General features: G+C 39.2%; 1 protein-coding gene across 3 annotated transcripts in view; it reads left to right on the top strand.

Annotated features, from left to right (window-relative positions):
- Nucleotides 1-12,628: 12,628 nt before the first annotated feature.
- Nucleotides 12,629-26,324, top strand: part of LOC131681539 (serine/threonine-protein phosphatase 6 regulatory ankyrin repeat subunit A) — a 243,902-nt gene continuing 230,206 nt past the window's right edge. For 2 of the 3 annotated variants that reach the window (XM_058962366.1, XM_058962365.1), the window contains exon 1: nt 13,611-13,831. In XM_058962366.1, coding sequence (XP_058818349.1) covers nt 13,721-13,831 — 111 coding nt within the window. In that variant the 5' untranslated portion in view covers nt 13,611-13,720. Of the gene's footprint in view, nt 13,832-26,324 lie in introns of all 3 variants that reach the window. The other variant, XM_058962363.1, reaches the window with a different exon arrangement.

The following is a 26,324-nucleotide window of genomic DNA, read 5'->3' as shown; positions in this document are numbered from 1 at the left end:
TAATACGAGTTATGTTTTGGTTAGAAAATTTTAGTTCCACCTGTGACCGCATAGAGGGCGCTACTACTAACTTTTCATAGAAAAGAGATAGAGTATCAAGATGTTCAGTAGAAATACTGAAAAATGCCTGTTCTATAACTTTGTAGAAGACACCAAATTTCTATCTCTCTCCGTTGAAAAGTTAGTGTTGGCGCCCTCTATGCGGTAACAGGTGGAACTAAAATTTTCTAATCAAAGCATGACTCGTATTATTTACTATAATTCTTCTGAACATACCATTGAGCTAAACCTAACGATTATTTCACAAAAATGTTTAGTTCGTGTGAATCGAGTACTGATACACAACCATGCACTATCAGGCCCCATGCACAACTGACTCAGACATCACTTCGTTAAAAGTTTAATAACTTCATTTAATAAAGTCGGATTTACTTGCAGTCTTCGACGAAGTTGTAGACAATTCAATTATCCTTCTTATTTTCACTTACAGTGATAATACGATGCATACAGTGCCACCTAGCGGCGAAAATGCGTGCTGGTGGGTTTTCTCCATGTAAATTGTTGAAAATTCCCATACAAATTTCAGGCCCGTTGGTCCGGTAGTTAGACTTGTCCGATTTGCTTCAAATTTAGAGCAAGTACTCCTGGTGGGACTAGGAATCGACGCAGAGGTGGGCCGATAGGGGTCATTTTTTTCCTGTCACCCTACTGTGCACCCAGTGCATTAACGCAAGTGACGGAAGGTTATCGAAAAGTTTCATGAAAATGAAAGTTCCAGTAATGATGATGATTTTCCCAAACGGTTCGTTTTCGTGAGGTTTTTATTTGTTCTTTGGCATTAGGATTAGCGATAATAATTCAAATCAAGAATACTACTGGGAAGTCACCTTTAGAAAAAGTCGATGTCGAAGTAAAATTTGAAACTATGCACGCATGCACTTCAGAGATAGCGTGATATCAGGAGCTGCGATTTCATTTCAACGCTTTTTTGTGAAAAGGGCGATACTTACAAATGTAAACATAGGGCTTTTTTCTTACATGCGAATGAGGGCTTTGAAACGTAACAAATTAACCTAAAAATTTTGATTCTACGATATTGCTTTCTTGAACTACAGCAAAAAAACAACGGGCGATACTGTATTTTTGTTTGTTTATTTAAAGTTTCGCCCTCCACGCTCCATGCAAACAAACAGGGCGATACTTTTTTTGCTAGCAGTTTAGAGGCGAAACTGTTATTTTCGTATATTTTAGGATTATCAAACTGATACCAGCTGAAAATATTAACAATGATCTCTATTGAAAAAACACGGACGAAATCGGTGGTGTAAAACGGTAGTTATTGTAAAAAAACGTAAGGGCGATACTTCAATGCTGATAGATGGGACCGAAAAAGTAAACAATCGCCAAAGGGGCGATACTATCATTTTGTCAATTTCAATAGCAAAAACAAATTTTAATTCAATAATTTCAAATACTTTATGAAGTTTTGGGTTTCGATCACTGAATCATGCAATCTAGGATGTCAAAAAACACAATAGTTCTTAAATAGGAAATAAAACCAAGTCTGGAAATATTCACTGTTGATTTTCTTTGAATGGTATCACTGCTAGTATCGCCCTTTTCAAGAAAAAGCGTTGATTTCTTAGTTCTCAGTCGCGTTGGAAATTTGAGTAAAGTATAAACTTCAAATCGATTCAAAAAAAAAATCCACCACAATATAGATATTTTATTAACAGAGCGTTAACAATAATTCGTTGGTTTGTCTATTTTATGTGCCATTTTTTCGCTTTCCCATTGATTTGGTTTGAGATTTCTAGCACTGATGTTGTCCTATGCTGATTTGAGCGGTTCTCTGAGTCCTGCCACTATCCCATGTAGTATGTGTTATCAATAACATCGCGAAGCATCAAGTTCTAAATGCTCTCAAACGATATAATATCCGAAGAGAGTGATAAGAGTTATAAGAAATGTCTCATCACACTGTTAGGTGGATTAAACACGTTTTTCTGTGTTGTTGGTACTGATAAATTTCTAGCATCAACTATAGAATCACTTAAATTTTGTAATGCCGTATCAATGTCAGCATTATTTTGTAAATCAAGGTCATGATTAAAGTTATTCTCAATATAAGTTTTGTACCTTTCCCAATTCGCTTTGTGATAATTGAACACTGAGCTAATGGGATTGGAAACAGATTCTTGAGAAAGTGAAAAAGTTACTGGAAGATGATCAGAATCAAAGTTAGCATGTGTAATCAATTCGATACAAAGGTGACTTTGATCTGTCAAAACCAAATCAATTGTTGATGGATTCCTTACAGACGAATAGCACGCAGGACCATTCGGGAACAAAATTGAATTATAACCAGCAGAGCAATTATTAAAAAGTGGTTTACTGTTGGAATTGCTTTGAGCATTATTCCAGGCTCGGTGTTTGGCGTTAAAATCACCGATTATAAATAATTTCGACCAATTTCTTGTAAGTTTTTGTAAGTCTCCTTTCAAGAAATTGCTCGCCAGTGCACTGAAAAGGCAAATAGGCTGCAGCAATAAAAATGATATCAAGATCAGTTTCAACTTCGATACCCAAAATCTCGATCATCTTGGTGTCAAGAGACGGCGTAACGGAATGTTTGATCCTGCGATTAACCGCTATTGCGATTCCTCCGCCGAATCCAACAATTCGATCAAATCGATGAATAACAAAATTAGAGTTACTCTTCAATTTAATATTTGGTTTTAAAAAAGTTTCGGTCACAGGTAACATAGACTCTTGCATGTATTTAAATTTTCCTTCCGTTACGCTACCTAGATCCATTGGACTAAAGGAAGCGTTGGGTGCAAACGAGTTTGTGGGCGTGGTAACGGTAGCCGTTATTTTGGCCTTGTTACCTGCCACTGAAGCATAAGATGCCACACCATTGAAGGATGGCGTGACGCAGGTAGAAGAAGCTTTTAATCTATTTTGAATCGGATTAACACGTTTGGACGTGTTTGCTTGAAGTGTACCTAAAGAAGTAGGTACATTTTTAATTTGTTGTTTTGTTGTCTAGAACGAGAATTTATAATTTTTTCACGAACAGGACAACCCCAGAAATTCGATTTATGATTTTCGCTACAATTGGCGCATTTGAAACTTTTTGTGGTTTTTTTCACCGGACAAGTATCTTTCGTGTGCGATTTATTACCACAGATCATACATTTGGAATCCAAATGACAATTTTTTGTGTCGTCTATAATGTTCCCACTTTATTCGCACGTGGAACATAAAACGTGCTTTTTCAAATACTTTCAAATTATTAACCTCATTACGGTTAAAATGAATTAAATAAAGCTCCTGGATAATTCCAGAGCGTACTGGCATGTTATCGCCGCTAGCCTTTCTCTTCATAAGAATAACTTGTGAAGGAGAAAAGCCAAGTAAATTTTTCAATTCGTTGGATATTTCATCCAAACTTTGACCTTGAGGTAGCCCTTTCAAGACAGCCTTGAATGGTCTATCTGTCTTGAAATCATATGAATAAAATTTATATAAATTCTCCTTAAGATACTGGAGTAGTCGTTTGTGGCCAATCAATTCCTCCGCTGTAACTCGACATTCTCCTCTTCGGACAATCTGAAAAGAGACTTTTACGTCCGGAAGGAACGTCGAAAGCTCAGTTCGAAAGGCTTTGAAGTCGGAGATCATCACAGTTATAGGCGGAGGTGATTGCGTTTTCTTCTCATTGGCATTATGCGCAATGCGAGGAAATTTAGAAATTTCATCAGCTTCACATTCGGATAAAGATACCCTTTTCCGTTTAGCTTTAGTTTTTGGCACCCGGCCTTTCTGCGAGGACCCAGGCATGTTGGAAGAATTAAATATTTCTTTAGGCTGAATTGTTCTTGAAAAATGTTTTAGTCTTGAAAAAGACTGATTGAGTAGAAAAAGTAGGTAGTCTTGAAAAAGACTAATTGTCGAAAAAATATAGGTAGTCTTGAGAAAGACTGATCGAGCGAAAATATAGGTAGCCTTGAGAAAGACTGTTGCTGTTGAAAAACTCTAGGTAAACCAGGAGCTATCAAGATTTGTGACCGGTTCGAACGAATGTTCAAGCCGGTATGGAATAATATTTCATGATTTCGTGAATTATTTCGCAAGCACGGATATTGGCAGTAATGTTCCTATATCTATGAAAAACATCATGAGTCAACCTTTGGTTTTATGAATAATGTTCATAAAGTTGTGAACTAGTTCGCGTATTGAAAATTGAATTAGAAATAACTTGGAGGAAACCGTGACTGAAGTTCACAAAACGAAAACAAATATTCTCACTAATAAAAGCTGTATTCGGTCGTTACTGAAGGGAAATTAAACATAACTATAAAACATATCATTTTTGTTCATGGTCCTGTTTTCATAACGCAAAAACGTGATTGTTCCAGAATTCATGGCACTTAATTGACGATTTCGGGAACAACTTTTTGACATTGAAAATGTCTTACTGCACTATCTGGGGCAGAGTGTCATTCTAAAATCTAAAATCAAATAATGTCACGTTTTTGCGTCACTTTTTTGAACGCTAATAACTTTGTTATTTATCATCTGGTTATCACCAAACAATTCGGAATTATGTTTTATTGCTATACTGTTTTTGTATTTCAATAACACACTGTTGAAAAACAAGCAAAAATGAATAGATCTCGGAAAACGTGAAAACTCCCATACATTAGTCAATTTATCCCTGGTAGAGCCGTCAATAGGTAGCACTTAAGCAACTCAATCAGATACGGGAGGCTATTTATGGAGGTACCGCGTGTTCGTTTGCGTCAGTCTTTGCCCGATTTTCGCACGAGTAGGATCTGGATAATAACGTCCGGACGATGCGATAAGTGGGGCATGGCAACTTTGCATAGATGAACTCATTCGTGTATGCAGTTTCACACAGCATGGTGAAGAGCACGCAATACACGTATACACCCAGGTTTTTTATGCGAGGGATACGCACCCCTTAAATCAAACCGCGGTAATTGGAAAATCCGCGTAAAAAACTCTCAGCAAAAGACTTTTTGCTTTTTTTTGTACGGATTTCGCACTTAATACGGTTTTTGCAAAAAATAGTCCTTTTGAATGCAAACGACTTAGAAGATTTTCGGAAAGATGGAAGTGACAGGTCTGGAAGACTCCTTATGGCCCGCACCTCAACAATATGGGTATTTTCGGAATGGACTTTTTATGCGAAATCCGCGCAAAATAAAACTGCCAAAATTCTTCTTTGCATTTAAAAGGACTCAGAGCATTTTTTCAGGAAAACGTCTTTTGCATACAAAAGGACTATTTATGCAAAAACCGCGTTAATTGGAAAATCATCGTAGAAAAACCGCGCAAAAAAACGCGTAAAAAACCTGAGCGTACACAATGATTTGCAATGATTTGAAAAATTAAAAAGTACTTAACCCCTTAATAAAAATATGCTTTGTTGCTAAATTAGGCAACCTCTTCTCACAACCAAGTTTTATTGGAGTCTGAGATGATTATGGCTTTCATTGGTTTAGTTTTTGATAAAAATACACTGAAGAAAAAAAATCTGTTTGGACAAGGAAAACTTTTTTTTTCAAATAGTGGGTGGTAGGGTGGCCTTTGATTTGAACACTGCAGGGTGTTTGTATGCCGCCTGTGTGTTTGTGTTGGGACAAAGGACGAATTTCGAGCTAAATCGTATTCAGAGTTGGCAGCACCTTCTCAGATTTTAATGAAACTTTCTGTACATAAAGACTTTGTCACAAAAAGCCACTTTGCATATTTTGTTTTTTTCCACAAATGATCTAGATTGTCTTTTGAAAAGGGCCAAACTTTTTTAAGTAATTTTTTCAAATGGCTATAGTCTAAAGATGACAAATCCTACAAAAAAATATTGTAGGAGTGATTTTTACAAAATTAGTAAAATTTTCGAATTAAAATATTGAAAAAAATCTTCATTGACTTCTACACTGAAAAAAAATCGATTTTAAAAATTTAAAGTCGATTTACATAAAAAAAACCATTTTTGATTTGGATGAAATTTTGTTCCAAGATAGGTAATTATGTTCCATACTCACCGTCAAAAATTAAAGGTGGGCACTTTTAAGGAAAAAAAGTTATTTGAAAAAAAGTTTTCTTTGTCCAAACTGATTTTTTTCTTCGGTGTATTTTTATCGAAAACTAAACTAATAATCATCTTAGACTCCAATAAAACTTGGTTTGTGAGAAGAGGTTGTCTAATTTAGCAACTAAGCATATTTTTATTAAGGGGTCAACTGCTGTTTAATTTTTCATGAAATCGAATTCTTTTTATTACTTTATCTGAAAGTACAACTCCTTGAGAATGTTTTCCCAAATTTTTATAGAGATCCGAGAAATAGACCGAAAGTTACAGCGCTTCCAAGCGCGCTTCGTCTACAAAGAGCAGTGGTAATTCGAAATTTTAAACTCGATTAGAGTTTAAAACAGCGTTTTTTACTAAAACGTTCTCGAATGCAGGAAAAAATATTTTTATTCAACTAATCGTTAAGGTACGAGGAATACTCATATACTAGTGGAATTTTTTGAGTTTTGGGATTTTAGATGATCTATTGTTCTTCAATCTTAATCACCGCAAACCTCTTAAATAAAAACGAGCTTCGGGGAAAAAGCCATAAATCCATTAATTATCAATTAATTTTTATAAACTTATGCTTGTTTATTTCATTGAAAAATGTACTACCAAAATATTATAAGTTCGATGTAATGAAATAATTGCTTTATTCTTTTACGTAAATTGAAACTTTCTTGACATTTTTCTCACAAAAAGGTATGTAACCCCTTAATCAAGAATCCCATTAAAAAGAGTTTCTGTAATTAAACGAATATTTCATTATTACTTTTTTATTTTCTTGTTTAGTGCTGAGGAAGAATCAGAGAAAGAAATAACCACCACAGCATTATATATTGAATTTTACATAATTATTTATTTATTTTTATATGTAACATTTGTCTTAAAATTATCTTCATGCATGCTATTTTGTGTTATTTCTATACAAGTAAAATATTTTTGGCTCATCTTCTGAATTAGAATACCTTTTTATCTCAACTTTACCACCAGGAATAGGCACAAAACTGCGGAATTTTTGAAGTTCCGATATTGTTTTGGCGTTATTATAAAGCTCTTCGAGTTCTTATGACATTTTGTTTTACTGTTAAGTGAATATGTAGCAGAAAATTAATTTTGTGATATTATTATCAGTTTGTTCGACTGCATGGTTATATAACTCTCGGGGAGTTTTTATGGTATTTCCATAGTCGCGAGCAAGACTGACTCTTTTGCCATTCGCTTGAGAGTGCCACCAATAGCATCACAGGGTCCTTTTCCATGGGATGCTGCAATAAGATGCCATTCTGCGCTTAACTCATACTTTGACTGGAATCTACACAAGCTTTCGAAGTTTTTCTTATTTTTGTATTGTGCTGCTGCTCCATCAGACATAAAACAAATTTTACAAATATATCAGTTTTGAGAGGAACAAACGAACTGCAGTCTTCAAGCCTTCCAGTCTTCCAGTCTTCCAATCTTCCAGTCTTCCGATTTTCCAATCTTCCAGTCTTCCAGTCTTCATTCAAGCTTGTTATCAATATATCAAAATCGTTACTGATACTTTTTGCATGTATCAGGCAATTGGCAGCTTGGAAAATGCATTCTGAGATGATTATGACTTTCATTGGTTTAATTTTCAATAAAATAAAAATACACTGAAAAAAGTCAGTTCAGTTCGGACAAGGAAAAGTTTTTTTGCCTTTCTCAATAGAAAGGTATTGCAATTGCTCTGAAAACCGACTTTTTAACGGAGGCCCGGAGGGCCGAGTGACATATACCATTCGATTCAGTTCGTCGAGTTCGGCAAATGTCTGTGTGTGTGTATGTATGTGTGTGTGTATGTATGTGTGTGTGCGTCTGTGTGTGTGTACGCGAACACAATCTCACTCACTTTTCTCAGAGATGGATGAACCGATTTTTACAAACTTAGTCCCAAATGAAAGGTGCAACGTTCCCATAGGCTGCTATTGAATTTCTAATGGATCCGACTTCCGGTTCCGGAATTACAGGGTGATGAGTACGATCACGCAGAAAACGTCGATTTTAAGAAATTCTGCAATGAATGTATAATGGTGAAAATTTTTCCAAAATGTGACCACAACTGCTTCGATTTGTAGTACTAGGTCATTAACAGCCATTCAAAGTCTCTTTGGTCACATTGGCCACCATCATCGGTTCCGGAAGCCCCGGCGGAAGTATCCAAATTCAGACTAACAGTCACATCGGTTTCTCGGAGGTGGCTAGACCGAATCAACCAAACTTATTCTCAAATGAAAGATGTTGCGTCCCCGTAAATGGCTATTAAATTTTATCCCCAACCGACTTCCGGTTCCGGAGTTACGGGTTGTGGCGTGCGATCACATAGCAAATTGTGATTCAAACCGATACCCCGATGGAAGCAAAAAAGGTAAAAATTTCGCTAAAATGTCTCTCAAATAACTTAACTTTGCAGTTCTAGGTCACCGACGGCCAAACAAACTTTCGTTGACTACATTGACCACCATAGACGGTTCCGGAAGTGCCCGGGAAAAGCGGCCATCTTTCATAACTAGCAAACTCATATCAGTTTCTCGGAAATGGTTGAACCGATTTTCACAAACTTAGTCCCAAATGATAGCTATATTATCCCCACAGATGTCTGTAAAATTTCGCACGGATCGCTTGTATGGTTCCGGAAATATAGACTGAACGGTCCGGTCACACATGAAATTCCCATATAAGCCGGAACTCTAATTTTTTTTTCAAAGGGGGGACCCCATGAAATTTCAAAAATCGAATTCGTATTTTTGATGCCAAACATCTTTAAAATGCATGAAACGTCGAGATTTTATGTTATCTCGAAAAAATTTTTTTTTATAAAAATCGACTTTTTGGGACTTTGCCGATTTCGCACCTTTTTTTCAGTTCAATATTACCGTGGCTGTTTTTTCTTTTTCAAAATTTTAGAACTCAATTAATGATTTATTTTCCTGTATATAGTTGTCATGTGATGTACAATAATAAAATGTAATATATGCATTTAAAAGCTTTTAATGAATATAAACAACGCACACATTCTCGTGATTCATGATTGAGAAAGGCACAATTGCACCGCTAGGTGGATTAAAATAGGTTTTTTTAAATATTTTTGCCTTTTTCATATAGAAAGGTTATGCAATCACTCTGAAAAACGTCAACCTAATCCCGGCCCGGAGGGCCGAGTGTCATATCCCATTCGACTCAGTTCGTCGAGATCGGAAAAAGTCTGTATGTGTGTGTATGTATTAATGTGTGTGTATGTGTGTGTGTATGTGTGTGTGTATGTGTGTGTGTATGTATGTGCGTATGTGTCAAATAATGTCACTCATTTTTCTCAGAGATGGCTGGACCGATTTGCCCAAACTTAGTCTCAAATGAAAGGTGCAACCTTCCCATCGGCTGCTATTGAATTTTGGATCGATCGGAATTTCGGTTCCGGAATTACGGGTTTCAGAGTGCGGCCACACAGAAATTTCTCATATAAACTATAGGAAAAATTAAAAATAGAATTTTTATTTTTGATGCTAAATGTGTTCAAGGTGCATGAAACGTCGAGATTTGATGCAAACTCGAAAAAAAAATTTGACGACAATTCACTTTTTTGGATTTTGGCACATTTTTGCCTTTCTCATATAGAAAGGTTATGCAATCACTCTGAAAAACGTCAACCTAATCCCTAATTTTTTTTCGACTCGCATAGGGTTTCTGGATTTTAACAGGGGCGTAGTTGATGGATTACGGAGAGGAGTTACACCCCCCCTCTACTGTTCGCTCCCCTCCTTTAAAAATCTCCTTAAATCACCCCTCAGGCCACCACCCCATCCAGCCCGCATACCCCTCCCTTTCAACCCCATCATCTTTAAACCACCACTATATCACAAAGCATACCAATTTACGCTGGGGAGTCGTTCGTTCATGGGACTTTCGCCCTCTTCACATACCCACCCCCGCATGACAAAATGAGTTAGCAAGCAGATAACATTGATCTAATGCTGATTAGGCTAATGGAGTATGATATTTTTTTGTTTCAAGTGTTTCACCGTCGACACGTAGCTCATCAAGTTCGTGGCTGGCATGCCATTGTGTATAAGTGCAATGTGTACTAAGAATGTAATGGACATTTCCACGATTATGTTGAACATAAGAAGCCTCCGTGCCATAGTTTAGAGAAATGAGAAAGGCACAATTGCACCGCTAGGTGGATTAAAACAGGTTTTTTTCCTTGAAAGTGCCCAACTTGAATTTTTGACGGTAGGTAAGGAACATAATTACCTATCTTGGAACAAAATTTCATCCAAATCAAAAATGTTTTTTTTTGTAAATCGACTAAAATATTTAGTTTATAATACTAATATCTAAAGAAAGTTTTATTTGTTCCATGATTTTCAGTGAAATTGTTCCCCAGTTTCAGCAAACAAGCGTTCCGTTTTATGTGATAACTGCAAAAAATTGCTGTGTGTCGGTTGCGCAAATTTCAAAAAGATATAAAAACTGAATACGACAGAAAAAATATGTTGCAGAAAAAAATTGGTTTGAATTTCATTTTTTGTGGAAACATTCCTTTGACTCAATGCTATAAATAAATTACGTAATTTACGGATGAACCGCCGCTATGTATGCTTCTATTTTTGCGCGAGTCATGCGTCTCCATTCCGAGAACTAAAAATTTAGCAAAGTATCAATCCATTTGGCACTCTATCGTCACTGTTTTTTTCATCACTAGATTGGGTAGGGACAATGCACTCCGAGTTCAATGAAACGATCAGGGAATCCTAAACGGTATGGTCCGGTCATCAGTGCGAGCCACCAGTTTGCATGCGAACCAACCCGTGCAAAACAGGCCGTAGGTAACACACATTTGGTAAATTGCTACATCACCGGCTAGTGGAGCAAAGCCGAAGAAAGGAATCGATTATGCAAATTAGCGAAGCTTGTAGAGGAATAATATCCTAGCTCCGTATCGGGGAGCGAACAGAGAACCAGAGAAAAACACATAGGAGCATATTATTTTATTTGGTTCGTATTTCCACGGCGAGTTCGTCGCTTGAACCGCCGAGGAGGACGTTTTCGTTGCATGCTACCTACCGGCAATGTATGTTTTGCAATCCTCTGTACGGTGGTGCGCGATGGTGATACTTTGGAATAGTTACCTTAGTACAGGCTGATGGTATGAAGAAAAGTGTGTGATATAGATGGTAGTGATATTTAGTGTTTTCTCAACATGGTTTAGGTTATTTTCTCAAATAAAAATTTGGAAAATTGGTCCATTATTTTGAATGATTATTTCAAGGATTCAGAGATATTTTCCTAATATTTGAACTGTTTGAACCTCGACCAGAAAAGATTATTATTGTCAGTGATTATTTTCACATTGGTGATTATTCTGTTCGATAAGGACTGGCTGTCGAAATAAATGTTTAAAACATCGAATTTAGATTACAGTGCTGATGCATTGCATTTTGATGTGTCATTTGGCACAACATAGCAAAAAATAGCCAATCATTGCATGCATTTACGCCTACTAGAAAATGGGATAATTTACGCAAAATAAATTTCCCCCGAAGTATTTCTCTTGTGTCCGCATTTGCTTGTTGCGCATGCAACGTGCAACATACCGATCCTTACCCCCTAGAACGCAACATAAGAAATCGCACCACATCAGGAAAATTCTTTCTCACACCAAAAACGAAACAAAAGTTTTTCATTCTTTTTCCGCTGCCGCCTGGAGTTATACCGCCAGCAATAGCGGAGCCCGCGTAAACGCTTAGCCTATATAGCACAAAACCGCGTGCTTCAGCTGAGTTTTGTTTATGATCGAAAACAACCGGGCGTCTTAGGCTATCTCTCTCCCTCCCCTTCACTCTGGCTCGTTTGGAATTTTGTTTTCACTGGGAAGCGTACTGGCTATGAAAGACGCCGAGGTACCACGCAAGTTCCCATCGCATGGTGTATTGGTGCGAGTTTTGGTATCCTCAGGCAACGGCCGGTGGTCGAGTTCTCAGCTAAAGACGCCTTCTGCCACCTCGGTACCTGGTCTGAACATGTGCGAATTCCATCATGCCGAGCTCAAACCAAACACGCGGATTAATGTGGTGGTAGTAGGTCTGTTCTGTTTGATCCTGGCGCTTGTTTGCCGTGGAAGCGTGGCTGTTATATGCGAGAATATGTGGATGTGGGGAAGCCGAGGTCCTGTCTCCGACGATGATGATGACGACGGGTGCCACCGTTGAGGTTTCGCTTGCGACGGTTCAGACAACTTCGAGACGTTGACTTGGATGGTTTGTAGTTTTGCGCTTCTTAGACATTTCTGAACGGATTGTTTTCACAGCGACATACCTGTGTGAAGGTAAGGGAACACTTCGCGAGAAGGGATTGCTATTTCATTCGATCCTTAAAGCAGTCGCTTTCTCTGTTGAGCTTTCGCGAGTTCCCAAATTTGTTGTGTACATAATGGATTGCGAAGAGGAGCACTGGTAACCGGGGTGGTGCCGATATTACATAAGGACGTCGTCCATTGACTGCAGCAGAAGTGGGTGAATAGAACTGTGCTTTGTCGCGCTCCGGGTGAAAAAGGAAAATCAAAACGATACCCCTCAGTAGCCGAGTGGTCGAAAAGGAGTTCAAGTAGAGCGAAAGTGTGTTAATTAGATGTTCTCGGCTGCCATGAAAAAATCCCAGTGGCTATTCCAGTAGAGATTGTGCAAGAGAAAGGTCGTACTCGCGTGGTTGGTCCTTTCAAAGCACTGGCCCCAGTGAAACAGGGGCAGACATTCCTGTAATCAGTAGTCTAGTTAAACAATTGATTTTTAAAGTAGTGTAAATAGTTCTGTAAATAGTGTATGGATATAGTTCAGCTGTATAGTTCTGCAGAATGCTCCTGTAACACGAGAAAACAACGATTTCGTGGTTGAATTCACTCTGTCAAGGATATCACTAGAAGAATCGATTTTTCACGTCCTGAGATTGATTGTTACTACAGTGGGTGTAAGATTTTAGCTTATTTGAACATTCGTAAAGACGTTCGTTGCAAAGTGCTGAGTCGCTAAAAAATGGGTATGAATAAATTTTAAACAAGGTCACACGCAATGATACGATCAGTGAAAACCGGGACGATGAAAGGTTTGTAATTGAACTACCAGTGAGTAGCTTATTAAAGAAGCCCATAGCAAACGTGATTAGCATCGATGGAAACAGTGTGTCGTACTGGTTTGAATCGCGAAAGAAACATGAAATAAAAACCTTACGAATTGAATGTGTTCGGGAATTGCCAAGTGAAGCAATATGGATAAATCGAAAAAGCCCCCCGCCACTGCCGGAGGGACCGGTCCTTCGGGTAGTGGAGCGGCCAGTAGTGGTCCGGGAGCACCCGGTGGTCCCGGTGGAAAGAAAGGCGGTGGCAAAGGACCGCCCAAGAAGCCCAGTGATAGTGACGCACCGGGAGCCAGCGCAAAAGCGGAAGGAGATTCCACTGGACCACCCTCCAAGGATGACGCTTCCGCTGCCAACGGCGACAAAAAGTCGGATAAGGCTGACCCTGAGCAACCATCGCAGCCGAAGCCTGGCAGTGCCGGTGCAACGGTCCGCGACGGTGCCCAGAAAGTTCTTACACTGGCCATGAAGAGCGAATGGGCTCCCGTTGAAGCTGTGCTGAAAGGCTTGGAGAAAGCGGTAGCCGCCGGCGGAGAGGACGCGAACCTGACCCCGCTTGCCGGGGTGATGGATTTGGTAAGTGACGTTTCCAAGGAGACTGTTTTTAAAGCTGTTGATGAGGAAGTGATTAATTTGGGCACGAAGGGTGAAGTGAGGGTGAATAATAAATAATAAATACACTGAAGAAAAAAATTCAGTTTGAACAAGGTAAAGTTTTTTTTCAAATAACTTTTTTTCCTCAAAAGTGCCCAACATAAATTTTTGACAGTAGGTAGGGAACATAATTACCTATCTTCCAACAAAATTTAATCCAAATCAAGAATGGTTTTTTTTGTAAATTGACTTTAAATTTTTAAAATCGATTTTTTTTCAGTGTAGGAGTCAATGAAGAATTTTTTCAATATTTTTATTCGAAAATTTGACTAATTTTGTGAAAACCACTCCTACAACTTTTTTTTGTAGGATTTGTCATTTTGAGACTATAGTCATTTGAATAAAATTGGTAAAAAAAGTTTGGACCTTTCTTTAAAGACAGTCTAGATCATGTTTGGAAAAACAAAATATGCAAAGTGGCTTTTTGTGACAATGTCTTCATGTACAGATAGTTTCATAAAATCTGAGAGGGTGTTGCCAACATTTGTTCGAGTTGGCGCGAAATTCGTCTGTAATATTTGACATTCGAAATGTTGGATATTTAATTTTGACCACATTTCAACCAATTTTACACAGTGCACACAAATCTTTGCGTATGCCATAGTGTTGCGGAAGTGCATGTAAACAAACATGCATTTACAAAAAACTTACGGACAGGAAATTCCGGTTCCTGCGGTATTTTTCACGGATCTGTGAATTATAAAAGTTTGCTCCACTTATCACGAAAGGATCAAGGTATGTTGAGTGTTTTCTATGAGGTAGTTACGTAGATAACTTGTCCAGAGAGCCGTCAGAAAGCGCCATAGTGGATCAATCTGCACCGCACTCCAAATTTTTCGGACCGGAATTTCTCGCAATTACACAATATTTAGTTGGGACGAGTGTTTTTAACTGTTTGTTACACTTTGTTTTAGGTTCTGAAGAAAATTGGACGCAATTCTGATTGCCACAACAGAGGAAAAAATCAAATAATACAGATGCGGCATTACCACAGTTGATGTTGAAGTGGTCCGTTAATGACATTCCGATGTGAAAAAAATACTTTTTAGCTACGGATTCTCCACCATTGAGTGTGGCATCTCACCCGCAATTTTAATGCGGCATCTCTACCAATTGTAGGGGAGACGTTTCCTTCTGAAATTATAGATAACCGTGTTTATGATCAGAATGGCTTCCAAAAGGTCTTAACTATTCAATTGATGCATGATTTACGTAAAAATTTGGCTGCTGAAAATTTGATTGATTTATTGTTTGTTGAATTAATTCGGAACAAGTCATTTTTTAGAAACATGCCACTTCAACTCCGGCCAGCCGACTGTCGGTAGTTTTACTTATGTTTAGTTAAATCAAATATTTTTCAATCAACATGAATGATTGTATTATTCTGTTTCGTTATTTCGGTGCAATGTTGCTGTCGTGTAGAAACATTGGCAAAATTATGAGCGATGGGTAGACATGCTTTCTCTCTCTACGAGCGATGAAAAAATATGCCGATTCTTATTCAAGCAATATTCGCGCGCGTTTTGCTACCTACAGTGAATTTTGTGCGGTATAAAGTAAACATGAAAAACCATAAAAACTTCTTTAATACAACAATAATTAAAAGCATTGAGTAAACAGATTCGTGCTTAACAAAATTTGGAAAAATATTATAGAACAAGCGGAACATTTCGCAGTTACACCGATATGTGAACAAATCTTCCCTCCCGTTTCCGCATATAGAGAATTACATGGCAAATTATAACCCTCTTGACAGCTGAGAGTGCCTGTCCACATAAGACTTTTTGAATATCTGGAACAAACCTAATATTTTCAAATGAAACATTGCACGATGAGGACATCAAAGGAAAAATTGACAGTTCATCGAGCTTGCTCACAAGGTGTTGGCGCTCTGAAGCGCTTCGAATCCAGTTCCTTGCACTCAGGATAGGGTGACCATACGTCCTGGTTTCCCAGGACATGTCCTGGTTTTAAGATTGCTGTCCTGGTGTCCTGGGATGTCGAGGAAAACGCTTGATTTGTCCTGGTTTTTCTCCACAACCACACCACAACCATAACTGCAACGTAAATGAATTCTCAAGCAGAAAACAAGAGACAAAGCCTCGAATTTCCCAATTGTGCTATGCGGTATCACTTTTTAATCTTTCAATAGTGCCTCGTTATTTTTCTTTTCAACTTCCTTTTTACATGAACATTGTGAAGAGAAACTATTAAACATTCATAAGAACGAGACATATGAACAAACTGTAGTGCGCTTGGTACAAAATCTTGCAGCCGGCAGATATCCGTGAAGATTTCGTACCTGCCAATATTTTCAAAATAGCGCTGTTAGAATTCTGCGATAATTCTACCAGCTATGTTTCTCTTTATTTGCATTTCGCCATCTTCACGTTTTAGATGTAGGGGAGAGAGGGTAACAGTGGATCAGCAGGAACTATGAAACATTCGCAATAAAATCATAATGCATGATCAGAATCGTCTCATTCCCTCATATTTCACGATTTCTAATTTTTTACACGTGTTGCTATATTTTGGAAGATATCTGATAACTGTATCTCTTTTAATGGATATTTGTTTGTTTTGTGATAGCCAGAGTAAATTTCCAATGAAAAACATTATTCCATCTTTATGAGTTACCATTCATTGAATAAATGTTTAGTCTATTGCTATTTATGGCAAATTTTATGATCAACATTTGCCGCGAACAAAGTTTTTTGGTAACTTCTCAGGGTTCTGCGTAATTTCACAATTTTCATGAATAGACCCATTGGGTATCTGTGGAACGATGGCGTATGGGGAACAGTGATTTTTTTTGTTTTTGTGGTCTGTCTCAAAATGTGAATGGGTTCCGATTTTCCACAGTAAATACTACTCATATAGTGCAAAATTAGTAAATTTGGGCAAGTTTTGTAAAAATTGTCTCTTATTTCAGGATTGCAGCTAATATGCATATATGGTGGTTCGACGTTACGCGATGATATAGTGGATTCTTTCGTAAACAAACGATTTTCGCCTCAATATAACTTTAATTCAAAGCGTTAGGATCATTCTTCTTCAAAACAAAAGAATAAAATTTATAAGTAGAATATTTCACTATAGACGACATCGTGTTTCATAGTTCCTACCCATGGGGAACACTGATACATTTTACCACCGACTGTTTATCATCCAAAAAATGTTATTTCCCGTGAATTTTACCAGCTGGAAAAAATATATGTATTAGTTACCAACAGAGTGGCACTATGTATCACTTTTGGTCACACAACTAACAAGTATTATCATCAAAATTAAATTGTAGAACAAATGTGTTTCATTGTTACCCTCTCTCCCCTAATCACAAATAGACAAATAGATTTAGTTTTAAATATTTTAAGTACCATATTTTAGTCATTTAGTTTAGTTTCTAATTGATAACTAATCATGTGTTACGTTAGAATTGTGTTTTAGTACGCGAATTAGTTCAGTTGTCGTTAGCATTTATTAAACGCACTATTCGAACACCCCCTTCGTTAAGTTTTGTCACACACTTGCTTGATCATAGCGCCGAGCAGCAAATTTGCTGCAAGCAAAGCAGCTGTCAACCGTCCTTCCGCTCAGACTGAAAATTTCATTTTAGTGGAGTGAATCGACACGAGTGGTCGGCTATAAGATCGTCACCTGGAAGAAAAAGTGTGCCGTGAGGGTTTCGCCCGCGAATAAAAAACCGACTGTCGCGCCAAATGAATCTTTTGACTCCGATACCTTCGGATCAAAGCGATTCGACCAGAGTGTGGAGTACGTGGAACTAGTCGCATTACCCTAAAGGAAGCGTACAAAAATGCAAGGTGTTTGTGAGACACAAAACACGGAGTAGATCAGCATAAATATTGTGATGAGGAGAGAAAAGAGCTGGATCGAAAAAACCGAAAGATTTGCGCTAAACGACGGAAACGACTCCGCGTTCCAGGGAGGGTTACCCACTGGAAGACAGTAACACCGAACAGTCGGTTAGGCGAGTCGTAGCGCTGCAAAAAGGGCCTACGCAGAGGGCCTTATTCTGGAAACTGAATCTTTGTTTTGGAAGCTAATTCGTTGATTGGAAGCAAATTAATATGCGAGAGCGGATAACTTCTGTGAGGCGCGACGACCCGACCCGGCCGACGGGGTGTGCGGAAAGTGCAAAACCCGAGGGTATAACTAGTGCGAGTGCACGTAAACTAGTGTAAGGAAGAGATGGCTGATTGGGCCTAGTAAGTAGCGTTCAGGAAGGAGAAAAGGAAGAGAAAGCGAAGCGGGGAAGGTAGAAACAGTAATAAAAATGTATGTAGAATCATATTTGTGGATTGTTTTGATTACTAGATATAGGTAAGCATTTTCGCGCTACACATGTTCTTTTTATGTGATCTGCCCCATTCACAAGAAAGGCGACCATTTGGAGTGTGAGAACTTCCGAGCGATCACCATTTTGAATGCCGCCTACAAAGTGCTATCTCAGATCATCTTCCGTCGTCTATCACCTAAAGTAAATGAGTTCGTGGGAAGTTATCAAGCCGGTTTCATCGATGGGCGGTCGACAACGGACCAGATCTTCACTGTACGGCAAATTCTCCAGAAATGCCGCATCACCTGTTCATCGACTTCAAGGCGGCATACGACAGTATCGACCGTGTAGAGCTATGGAAAATCATGGACGAAAACAGCTTTCCCGGGAAGCTGACTCGACTGATCAAAGCAACGTTGGACGGTGTACAAAACAGTGTAAGGATTTCGGGTGAACTTTTCAGTCCATTCGAATCTCGACGGGAACTGAGACAAGATGATGGACTCTCGTGTCTACTATTCAACATCGCTCTGGAAGGTGTGATGTGACGAGCCGGGCTCAACAGCCGGGGCACGATCTTCACAAAATCCAGCCAAATTGTATGCTTCGCGGACGACATGGACACTATCGCCCGAACATTTGGAACGGTGGCAGACTTGTGCACCCGCCTGAAACGTGAAGCAGCGAAGGTTAGACTGGTGGTAAATGCGTCCAAAACAAAGTATATGCTGGTACGCGGAACCGAAAACGACAGGATCCGGCTAGGAAACAGCGTTACGATCGACGGGGATACCTTCGAGGTAGTGGAAGATTTTGTCTACCTAGGATCCTTATTAACGGCTGACAATAACGTGAGCCGTGAAATCCGAAGACACATCATCAGTGTAAGTCGGGCCTACTATAGGCTCCAGAAGAAACTGTGATCAAGAAAGATTCACCCCGCACCAAATGCACCATGTACAAAACGCTTATAAGACCGGTGGTTCTCTACGGGCACGAGACTTGGACCATGCTCGAGGAGGACCTGCAAGCGCTAAGAGTTTTCGAGCGACGGTTGCTAAGGACGATCTTCGGCGGTGTGCAGGAGAACGGTGTGTGGCGACGAAGGATGAACCACGAGCTCGCTGCACACTATGGCGAACCCAGTATCCAAAAGGTGGCCAAAGCTGGAAGGATACGGTGGGCAGGGCATGTTGCAAGAATGCCGGAAAACAATCCTGCAAAGATGGTGTTCGCTAATGATCCGGTTGGAACACAAAGGCGAGGAGCGCAGAGAGCACGATGGGCGGACCAGCTGATTTGGCGAGTGTTGGGCGTAACTGACGTTGGAGAGCTGCAGCTATAAATCGAGTATCGAGTGGAGGCACATTGTTGATTTAGTGTTATCATGAAATCGATGTTGAACTAAATAAATGAAAATGAATGTTCTTATTATAACATCGATCTTAATGAAACAATAAAGAGCTGAAAGAGTTTCATCTCAGCTTAAATCGATAATGGTTGTCATTGAAGATTTTCAGAACCCTATATTTACTTCGACATCAGGAATAGCTGAGGGAAGCTACTTGGGATCATTGATGTTTCTGCTTTTCATCAATGATGTGCATTCAGCGCTGAGGACTCCTCACCAGTCCTCGTAGAAGATCTCAAAATATTCGGTCTCGTGAGCTGATCAATTGAGGGATTGCAAATTGCTCCAACAACAGCTTGAAACGTTTGCTGTTTGTGGTTTAGCAAGAACCTCATGTGTGTAAAGAAGTGCTCGGTCATTGAAATCTCACGAAAAATATTCTCGCAGAGCTCGGCCCATTAGACTCCCAGAATTTTTTTTATGACTGCCGAAAACCTGGGGAATATTTCACCATTCACGTACGAGAGAGGAAACGAAAGGGAGTCCCCTTTTGACTGTCCTGGTTTTTTACTCGCATGATATGGTCACCCTAACTCAGGACGAATGAAATACTTTTAGGTTAATGTGACCTAAATAGACTAGAATAACAAAGAGACGCTCAGACGTGTTCGCGGAGTAAGCTGCAGCGTATAAAGCCTTCCGAAACGACGGGTTAGTTGCTAGTTATCGAGTGTACGCTATCTTAAAAAAGCGAATGAAAAATTTAATGAAAGCTAAGACACGCAGTTACTGGTGCCGGTTTGTCGACGGGTTAACAAGAGAAACATCGATGAGCACTCTTTGGGACATGGCCCGACGTTTGCGAAACCGAAACAGTAATAACGAGAGCGTGGAATTTTCAAACCGTTGGATATTCGATTTCGCCAAGAAGGTTTGTCCGGACTCCGCCCCGGCACAGAAAATCTACCGTGCCGCGTCCCCTCACAATACCGCGTACGAAACACCGTTTACGATGGTAGAGTTCTCACTTGCTCTCTTATCATGTAACAATAAAGCCCCGGGGTCAGACAGAATCAAATTCAACTTGTTTAATAATCTGCGGACTCTGCCAAAAGACGCTTGTTGAATTTATTTAATAGGTTTCATGAGGGTAACATTGCCCCACATGGCTGGAAACAGGTGAGGGTCATCGCCATCCAAAAACCAGCCTCAGACCACAACTCGTATCGTCCGATTGCAATGCTGTCCTGTACCCGGAAGTTATTCGAAAAAATGATCTTGTTTCGCCTCGACAATTGGGTCGAAAGAAATGGCTTACTGTCAGATACACAATTTGGCTTCCGCAAAGGCAAAGGGACGAGCGATTGCCTTGCGTTGCTCTCAATAGAAATGCAAATGGCATATGCTAACAAAGAGCAGATGGCATCAGTATTCTTGGATATTAAGGGGCTTTCAATTCAGTTTCTATAAACATTCTTTATGAGAAGTTGCACCAGCATGGTCTTTCACCAATTTTAAATAACTTTTTGCTAAACCTGTTGTCTGAAAAACAAAAGCATTTCTCGCATGGCGATTTATCAACATCATGATTTAGCTACATGGGCCTTCCCCAGGGCTCATGTCTAAGCCCTCTTCTCTACAATTTTTACGTGAATGACATTGACGAATGTCTTGTCAATTCCTGCACGCTAAGGCAGCTTGCAGATGACGGTGTGGTCTCTATTACAGGTCCCAAAGGCGTCGACTTGCAAGGACCACTGCAATACACCTTGGACAATTTGTCTGTTTGGGCTCTGCAGCTGGGTATCGAGTTCTCCACGGAGAAAACTGAGCTAGTCGTATTTTCTAGGAAGCGTGAACCAGCGCAACTACAGCATCAATTAATGGATCAAACTATTGCTCAGGCTTCAACATCCAAATATATCGGGGTCTGGTTCGACTCTAAAGGTACCTAGGGATGTCACATTAGGTATATGAAACAGAAGTGCCAACAAAGGATCAACTTTCTCCGTACAATAACCTGAACATGGTGGGGCGCCCACCCAGGAGACCTGATCAGGCTGTACCAAACCACGATATTATCAGTGATGGAGTACGCTCCGCTGCGAACATACACTTCGTCAAACTGGAGCGAATCCAGTATCCTTGATTGCGTATTGCCTTGGGTTGCATGTACTCTACCCATACGATGAGTTTCGAAGTGCTGGCGGGCGTTCTTCCGCTAAAAAATCGATTTTGGGAACTCTCATATCGATTACTCATCCGATGCGACATTCGGAACCCGTTGGTGATTGAAAACTTCGAGAAGCTCGTCGAGCTTAATTCTCAAACCCGATTTATGTCCTTGTACTTCGACTACATGGCACAGAACATCAATTCATCTACGTATAACGTCAACCGTGCTCATCTCTTAGATACTTCTGATACAACTGTATTTTTTGATACATCCATGAAGGAAGAGATTTGTGGAATTCCGGATCACATTCGCCTCCAAGTTGTCCCAAATATTTTCTATAACAAATACCATCAAGTCGATCAATTATCGGCGGGTCCACAGGCTTCGGCATCTTCAACGAAAATCTTGCTGCCTCATTCAAACTCAATGATCCTGCTTCAATTTACGCCGCAGAATTATCTGCCATTCAGTATACTCTCGGGATCATTGACACCCTGCCCTCAGACCATTACTTCATCGTTTCGGATAGTCTCAGTTCTTTAGCCAAGGTGGGCGCATTAGAAGGCGACACTTACGAAATATTTTTCTTATCTATCTCTTTTTGAATTTATTGATGTCCAAGTTTAATACATTTTCCCCCTCTCATTCACAGTAGAACCTCACCAACCTATCCCTGTATCTACAATATGACATTGCTTCACGAGTCTTCGATGCATACCCCCCTCTTGATAACCGTCTATCCAGAACATTATGACATACCTCACATGCAGATGATATAGAGAACATCATGACAGCATCGGAGTGCCAATAATTATCCGAAATATCGACCTTCCCCTCGCCCTTGCGATTACAGGCTGGAAACTACAACACTACAACAAAGTGTGCATATCCGCCACAATTATCAACCAACAAACGACGATGTCAATTACACAATATGTACACTTCCTACCTCTTTCCTTTACTTACATAATAGGGGAGCAAGCCGCCCCTAAATTCGGCTTTCCCTTCCCCCACTAATATGTGCCATGTAATTTAAAAAAAATTAATTATCGGCCTCGTTAAGCTACATCATTTGGGCCTAAATAAACGTATTTAAGATAAAAAAAGAGACGACATGCCCCGCCCGGAATCGGAACTCAGCTATAAGCTTCTACAGCTGAATAGGAACTCCGAACGGAACATGGCGTATCCCCACCACTCCAGTCTCTTGAATGTGAACAAGCTCTCTGCAGTGGCAGCGCGTGGCGTTTTGCCGCTCGGGGCCAAAAATTAAATTTGCCGCCCTTTTTATAATGAATTTTTGGAAGAGTTCGAGGATTTCCCACCTATTCAAATTAAACAAATATAATAATTTAACAATCATATCCTGCTGTTGCAAAACACTTCAATTCTAGGTCCACCCTTCCTTGGCCATGATGTACAATATGTGCTAATTTTGTTTGATATAGAAAATGTTCATGGCACAAATAATTCTTGTGTAAAGAATATTTTTCTTATTGTTTTCATTTTCATACTTTTTAATGATATTACGTAAGAAAGAACAAACCCTCCCTCCCCCTCAGATAAGAATTTGTAAGATATTTTGAAACTCCCCCTCCCCCCATATGCCCTTACGTAATTAGTGTATGGCCCCTTATCTACAGATTCCCTGTGCAACTTCAGCTAGTCCAGATCGATAACGGAGTTGCAGCCAGGGGTGGTCGCACAAACTCAAGCTCCAGCTCACTGTCGGATCATGAGGGAGTGTGATTCCCGTTATTCTCTACAAAGATCCACTTCTCGCCATATCATTGGCTTAACAATCGTCCACACTCCCTGTAAAATTCCTCCTACAGAATCAGCGGGTAGCATTTCCGATGCTACGAGGTTACCGGATGTTTCACCAACAAAGCGACATTGGATATTATTATTATCAAATTACCAGTTAGGGGAGAGAGGGTAACGGTGGATCAGCAGGAACTATGAAACAATCGCAATAAAATCATAATGCATGAACATAATCGTCTCATTCCCTCATATTTCATGGTTTCTAATTCTTTACACGTGTTACTATATTTTGGAAGATTTCTGATAACTCTATCTCTTTTAATGGATATTTGTTTGTTTTATAACAGTCAGAGTAAATTTGCCATAAAAATCATTATTTCATTTTTATGAGTTACCGTTCGCCAGAAAAATGTTTATTCTACTGTTATTTGTAGCAAATTTTATGCTCAACATTTGCCGTGAACAAAGTTTTTTGGTAACTTGTCATGGTTCTGTGCAATTCGACAATCTTCATAAATAGACCCATTGGGTAGCTGTGAAACGATGATATATGGGGAACAGTGAAAATTTCTTGTCTTTGTGATCTATATTAAAATGTGAATGGGTTCCGATTTTCCACGATAAATACATTTCATTAAATGGAAAGTTTGTCAATTTGGGCAAGTTTTGTAGAAATTATCGCCTCTTTCAGGATTGCATCTTATATGCATATATGGTGGTCCGATATTACGCGATGATATAGTGATATCTTGCGGAAACAAACAATTTGCGTCTCAAAATAACTTTAATAGGAAGCTTTAGGATCTTTATTCGTCAAAACAAAAGAATGAAATTCGCAAGAAGAATATTTCACTGTAGACGACGTCGTGTTTCATAGTTCCTACCCATGGGGCTCACTGGTACATTTTACCACCGACTGTTGATTACCCAAAAAAAGTTATTTCCCGTGAATTTTACCAGCTGGAAAATATATATGCATTAGTTAACAACAGAGTGAAACTATGTATCACTTTTAGCTACACAAATAACATGTATTATCATCAAAATGAAATCGTATAAAAAATGTGTTTCATTGTTACCCCCTCTCCCCTAACAATCTAAGTTCCAAATAACTAATGATCAAAATTCTTTATTACGACCAGAAATATTGCTTGTTTTTGTTGAGGAAACATTTATTTATTTTTGTTGATTTTTTTCTTCTTTGCTGCCTGTCATTTGAGCACGGCTACCAGTTACTCGGTTTTTAAAAAAACACTTGCGTTGCGTTGCGTTGCGTTGCGTTGCGTTGCGTTGTGACGATGATTTTGGCGGATTGCACACTGACTTCATCATGTTTGACTGCTGATTATCTAATAAGAGTTGCTTAGGAAATGGTAAGTAGGAATTCATACCAATTCGACCCATATTAAAACCTCAACAGCATGATAGCCATCATTGCCGGCCGCCCCCATCTCCATCGTTCACGGGGAAGGATAAAGGATAAGGTAGCCAGGAAGTGTTGATGCTCCACCTACTTAACGGAAGGACGACGATTCATCAGACTCTTCCATAGGTGTCGCGGAGTTGGTAGTTTGGAAGGGTATCAGGTCTAGGATTCGCTCCAAGCAAGCGATGCGACCTGTAAAGCATATTTTATTACGTAGTTGTTTAGTTAGTCTTCGAGTGCACGATCACTCGAAAAAGAGATCTTCTTTAGTTTTTGGTTTTTTTTAAACTCTGGGCAGCCGGCTACCGAGAGTATACTATGTTCCCTAAACAAAAGCAATTTGAACTCCACTCGAAGTGACACATTATATAGGCAAAAATAGCGCGAGATGTTATAAATCAGGGAAAGTATTTCTTATTTTCCATATCAGATTTGTGGAATACAAGTATACGAGCGATAATAACGAACACTGGAGGGAAATATAAAGGATTGTTAACCTGATGCACGGGCTTGTTAGCAATAACGGAGCTTGAAATTAGGTTCATAAAAACAGACGCGGCGAATTTTCAATACGTATTGACCCGTGATCATAGATACTAGTCAGATTATTCGTATTGGGGCTAATTTCCGATCAACTATTCATTTTTACGGCAATGTTTTCTCGACTAGATCTGTTCGCACCCTCTCATTATCGGTTTTTAAAAAAACACTTGATAGAAAAAGTTTATTTTTGTCGATTTCATCAAAAATGGTGTGGCAATAGTGTCTGCACTTTAAAAAGTGTGATAGCGAAGTGCATAAAAAATCCAACTTTGAAAGCAACAAACAATATTCTATTGACATCCTCGCGTGTTTTCCAATACCCATGTGACTGGTGTACTGACCGCCTTCAGAACCTTCTGCCACGTTGCGTTCAGGCAATCGTTTGGTTATAGGTCGTTCTTCAAAATCATTTTTATGGCAGAATTATACATCTCATATTTTGCATGAAATACGAAATTTAAACATGTAATTTTTGTCGCTTAAGGGGGGTAAGGGTTCCAGCGTAAACAAAAATCAGTTTTTTTGTCTAATTATTTTAGAAAGATGGGTGAAGCGAATTGATCGAAACTTTTGAACATTATACTACATCATTTTAATAACATTCTGATTTTTTTTTTCAAGCAAAAAATATCTATAAGCGACGTGGTGATAAAGCTTTTTGTGGAACGTCTCTGGAAAAACACGATTAGCGGTGTTACCTGCCATTCAAAAACTACTTAACCGATTTCTTTCAAACTTTGCATACACATTCTATGTAAAAATTACGTAACCCCTACGTTGAGTTTTTGGGATAATTTTTCAATTACTCATAAAATGGCGCAATTTTCTTGAAAAGCAGCGATTCTGCCATTT

This window comes from Topomyia yanbarensis, chromosome 2, assembly GCF_030247195.1.
Source record: "Topomyia yanbarensis strain Yona2022 chromosome 2, ASM3024719v1, whole genome shotgun sequence".
Classification (NCBI taxonomy): Eukaryota; Metazoa; Arthropoda; class Insecta; order Diptera; family Culicidae; genus Topomyia; species Topomyia yanbarensis.
This window is presented reverse-complemented; position numbering and strand designations above follow the sequence as displayed.